Below are 4,227 nucleotides of genomic sequence, written 5' to 3' on the forward strand. Positions count from 1 at the left end.
AGAACCCCCTGTATATGGTTTTACCTAGAACCCTCTATGAAGGGTTCTACCAATAACAATTTTATAATCTAACGGTTCATCCTACAACCATCTCTGAAAGATTCTACAGAGAGAAGATTGAAAATTGAGACGACCTCAATCATTTAAACTGAAAAACTCATCTTAGTAACGGGTGGAATAAATCCAATTACTAATCGATTGGATTAGTTTAGAAAACAGTATGTTCTTTATCTTTGTGAAGCATAACATGAATCAACTGATCAATGTACAGTACATGCAAAAACACAGATATTACAGTTTAAACAATCTATTCAGAAAATCTCCCTGAAAAAGAGCATGCTGGGAAATATTATATATTGTTCCATATAGAATCCTTCTTGCCTTTCAAAGAATTATCCAAGAACCCTTTCTTCTAAAAATGGTTCTTAGGATGTTAAAGGTTCTAGGTAGAACCCTTTGACTGATAAAGAACCCTTGTCTTCCAACAAGGGTTCTTCTGATCAAATTAGTTCTTGGTTGAACCTCATTCCTCAGTAAAGAACCTTTTGGAACCCTTTTTTTTCTAAGAGTGTACTTACTTGTGATCTGTATTTGAGATGTTTTCTTAGAACATGCCCTGAATGGCAAAAAAGTGGCGTATAGTGGCCTTGTGTTGGGGGCACCGCTGAATAATAACAAACAAATGAGATTTTTATGGCTTTCAAATATGACTTCACTGTATTTGTGAAAGGAGTGACTGGAAAAAAAATAATTTGTAATGTTCATCATAGTCTCTCATGGACAGACTATGTAACAAATATGGTTTCTGACACAATGACCCAAGATTTTATGTTCATTATAATCATACTGTATGTACCACCACTCAAGTTTTACCAAAGAGCTGGAGAGGATTTGTTTGGCATATATTTAAGGGAACAAACTCAACACAGACAAAAGATCCAAATCATGTTCAACATTGAATGTAGTAGTTTGTCAAAAGGGAAGTTACTTTTCATAAACAGACTTTAGTACAAATGTATCCCTGTCTACATCTACATTCACCCCACATTGTTAGAACATGTCAATACGTACAGAGTTCGAATTATGGGTCGGGGGGGGGGGGCAAGGCACCTTCCTAACAAACTGAACTCTGAATAAGAACGAGCAAATTATACAGTATACACTCTATAGTATGTGGCATATTGATTTTGGATTATAGTGCCACCAGATCAGAGACACATGTCTTAGTTAATATCTTTTTTGCCCCCAAACCACATTTTCTCAGATGTTCACAGTCTACCATGCACCTCCCATTGGTCCTCCTCAAAGTGGTTATGCCAGACTCAGCAGTAATGGAGGAGGATGTTCAGGAGGAGGTAGGGCAAACAGGCTCTCCCTCAACCATGTACCACACCTCGTTGTGCCTATTCAGAATCTTCATTGGGCTGTAGGACACATACACACACACACACAAAATATTAAAGTATGTTTGAAAAAGTATTTTGGTGGAATTGTGTTGGATGTTGGATATGAGTATATTGAAGGATTTGTATCTGTGCTATCACCTGTCATATCCCACAGCATAGTGGTAGTCTTTGTTGTAGGTGGCCTGGACTTTGTCTAGCTGCCTTTTCAGCAGCATTGAGTTTACACTGGATGTCAAAGACATCATCCATCCACCGTAGCTCCTCACGTACACGTTCATGTCTGGCGTCTCTGTAAAATATACCTGCACAGGGAAATCACAAAGACATCCACATTGTTAACCACGGTCTTTAAAAAAACATGACATACTTGACATGGGTTCAAATGGTATTTATGTTCTTTTTAATATTTTAACTGCGCTCGATTAAGCTTTTCTTGCACAATGGCACCAATAGAATACTCCCAAATTGGCAAACCCCAACCACCGGGCACTCTAGAAAAGCTGCATAAGCTGTAGGATCTATTGAGTCTTACACTGCCATCAGTGGGTTCGGGAGGAGTCAACTGATAGTCAGACGGCAGGAGGAAGTTGAGGGTGAAGACAGACGACTGCCACAACCTCTTCTTCTCCTCAATTTTGACAGTCACCGGAGTTGTCATGTCAATGTTGACGCCTATAGGAAAAATGTGCATCCACACACACACACACAAATAGATTAATATACACACGCACGCACACACACACACACACACACACACACACACACACACACACACACACACACACACACACACACACACACACACACACACACACACACACACACACACACACACACACACACACACACACACACACACACACACACACCAGCCTCGTTGGAGCCGGTGATGTATTTGAAGAGTCTCTGGAAGGCAGTGTACATGGCCTTGTCCATGATGTAGCTTTCCTCGTCTGTCGACACCCATTTCACCGAGTCATAGTGGCGCACCTGTAATACAGACACAAACTTTACTCAGAGTCCTGTGTTGGAGAACGTGCTGAGTTACAGATGTTGGATGCAGGGGGAGCAACTCTGGTGTCTTGATCCAGTAGAAAGTGGTGGGAATCCTGATTTCTGGGACTTGGGGACTTGGGGACTTGGGGACTTGTCAGGTGGATGGCACCTTGGTAGCAGGGTGGGGATTGGGGGAAGCTCCTGTTTTACGCATGCAGGTACAATTCGTCTGTTTTTAACATTTTATGGAAAATGATCATTATTATTATCATGTTGATAAACGATATTCTGATGAAAATGAAAATGTATTTTATCTGCAACCCTGACAGAAACCTAAACGATCCACCAAAAAATGTGGTCACAAATAACACCCCTGACTCCGTTTTATGTGCCATTAATTTGTGCTTTACAATGAACTCACCTCATAATCGTCATTCTTGCACACCAGATCATACAGCAGACATTCCCTTGACTCGGTGCAGAAGCTCGACTCAGAGGAGCTCCTATAGGGATCAGTGGAAAACAAATCAATCATGGAGAAATTCAGAAAATATTGCACAACATCAACCGGGCGGCAGTGTAGCCTAGTGGTTAGAGCGTTGGACTAGTAACCGGAAGGTTGCAAGTTCAATCCCCCGAGCTGACAAGGTACAAATCTGTCGTTCTGCCCCTGAACAGGCAGTTAACCCACTGTTCCTAGGTCGTCATTGAAAATAAGAATTTGTTCTTAACTGACTTGCCTAGTTAAATGCAGGTAAAATAAAATTATTCAATATGAATATTCAAACATTCACTATAATATTCAAACGTGTGGTTACGATGTGAGGAAAGTAATAACAGATGTGCATTATAACTTCCTTACCCAATTCTGGCTTCAGCAGTCAAGATGAGAAGCAAGCCAACCAACCCTACAAAATAAACCCTGAAGTACACACAAACAGTCAGTGTCATTATTAGGTGCACATCACATGAAAAATCTATTATTCAGACATTAATGATTACTATTGTAATACTTTAAGACAGTTTCCAAATTATAATGCTACAACTTCCAATTTCTATAGAAATCATTCTCCCTTTAATAATTAACACCATCACAAGTCAAATGAAACATATCAAAGCAACGAGACTATCATTTCTACTTACATGGTGCTGAATGTGTGTCTTTTAGATCAGCTCAGTTCAGATGCATCCACTGGCCTGAGGGAAATGCTTGCAGAGAAACTATTTATACCAACTGAGGGTTATGAAATAAATCCTGGACCCCTTCCCAAAACTTGTGAGACACACCCACTTCACTGCAGAATGGCCCCGGGGGCCTCGACAAATATGTGCAATGGGATTAGTTAACCAGCTGAAGAGAAAACCAGGTGGTTTATAAATGTGTGTGCCAAGTTAGATAATTCGAGACGATCAGTCTTGATGTGTCTTTGAAAAAGAGCATAGGATAATGAGAAAGAGGCTGTGACTAGATCCGACTGTTATATATTTCTTTTTGGAAAATAGAAAGTCAGTTTCGCAATAACAGCTTGGCTGCCACGTTTAGAGGAAGTACATAGCACTTGGATGTATGCAGTTTGTTCACTGAGCACTTCTGGGTCGACTTTACCAATCACTAGTGAGGAATGGAGTAAGAAGCCTTGTTTATAACTGGTGCTAACATGGACCCTTTGTCCTGATATGGTATCTGACGCAATTACCCAAGATTTTATGTTCATTATAAATGATTATATGATGACTGTATTCACCACCACTCGAGTTTGACCAAAGAGCTGGAGAGGATTTGTTTGGCATATGCAGTTGAAGTCAGAAGTTTACATACGCCTTA

General features: G+C 40.3%; 1 protein-coding gene across 1 annotated transcript; it reads right to left on the reverse strand.

The window, feature by feature from the left end:
- Positions 1–203: 203 nt before the first annotated feature.
- Positions 204–3,651, reverse strand: LOC135555906 (heme-binding protein 2-like). The gene is made up of 7 exons (XM_064988711.1): positions 3,546–3,651; positions 3,265–3,324; positions 2,824–2,905; positions 2,276–2,396; positions 1,939–2,078; positions 1,545–1,708; positions 204–1,424 (listed from the first exon to the last, which is right to left on the reverse strand). Coding segments are annotated over exons 1-7 (648 nt in total). The 5' UTR covers positions 3,548–3,651; the 3' UTR covers positions 204–1,345.
- Between the last annotated feature and the right edge of the window lie 576 nt (positions 3,652–4,227).

The sequence above is a fragment of the Oncorhynchus masou genome, chromosome 15 (assembly GCF_036934945.1).
Source record: "Oncorhynchus masou masou isolate Uvic2021 chromosome 15, UVic_Omas_1.1, whole genome shotgun sequence".
NCBI classification, from domain to species: Eukaryota; Metazoa; Chordata; class Actinopteri; order Salmoniformes; family Salmonidae; genus Oncorhynchus; species Oncorhynchus masou.

Excerpts from the sequence above, each read along its gene's own strand:
- LOC135555906 (XM_064988711.1), bottom strand. Across the intron at positions 2,397-2,823 it reads GCAAGAATGACGATTATGAG|GTGCGCCACTATGACTCGGT; the intron begins GTGAGTTCATTG and ends TCTGTATTACAG. Across the intron at positions 2,079-2,275 it reads CACCGGCTCCAACGAGGCTG|GCGTCAACATTGACATGACA; the intron begins GTGTGTGTGTGT and ends TTTTTCCTATAG.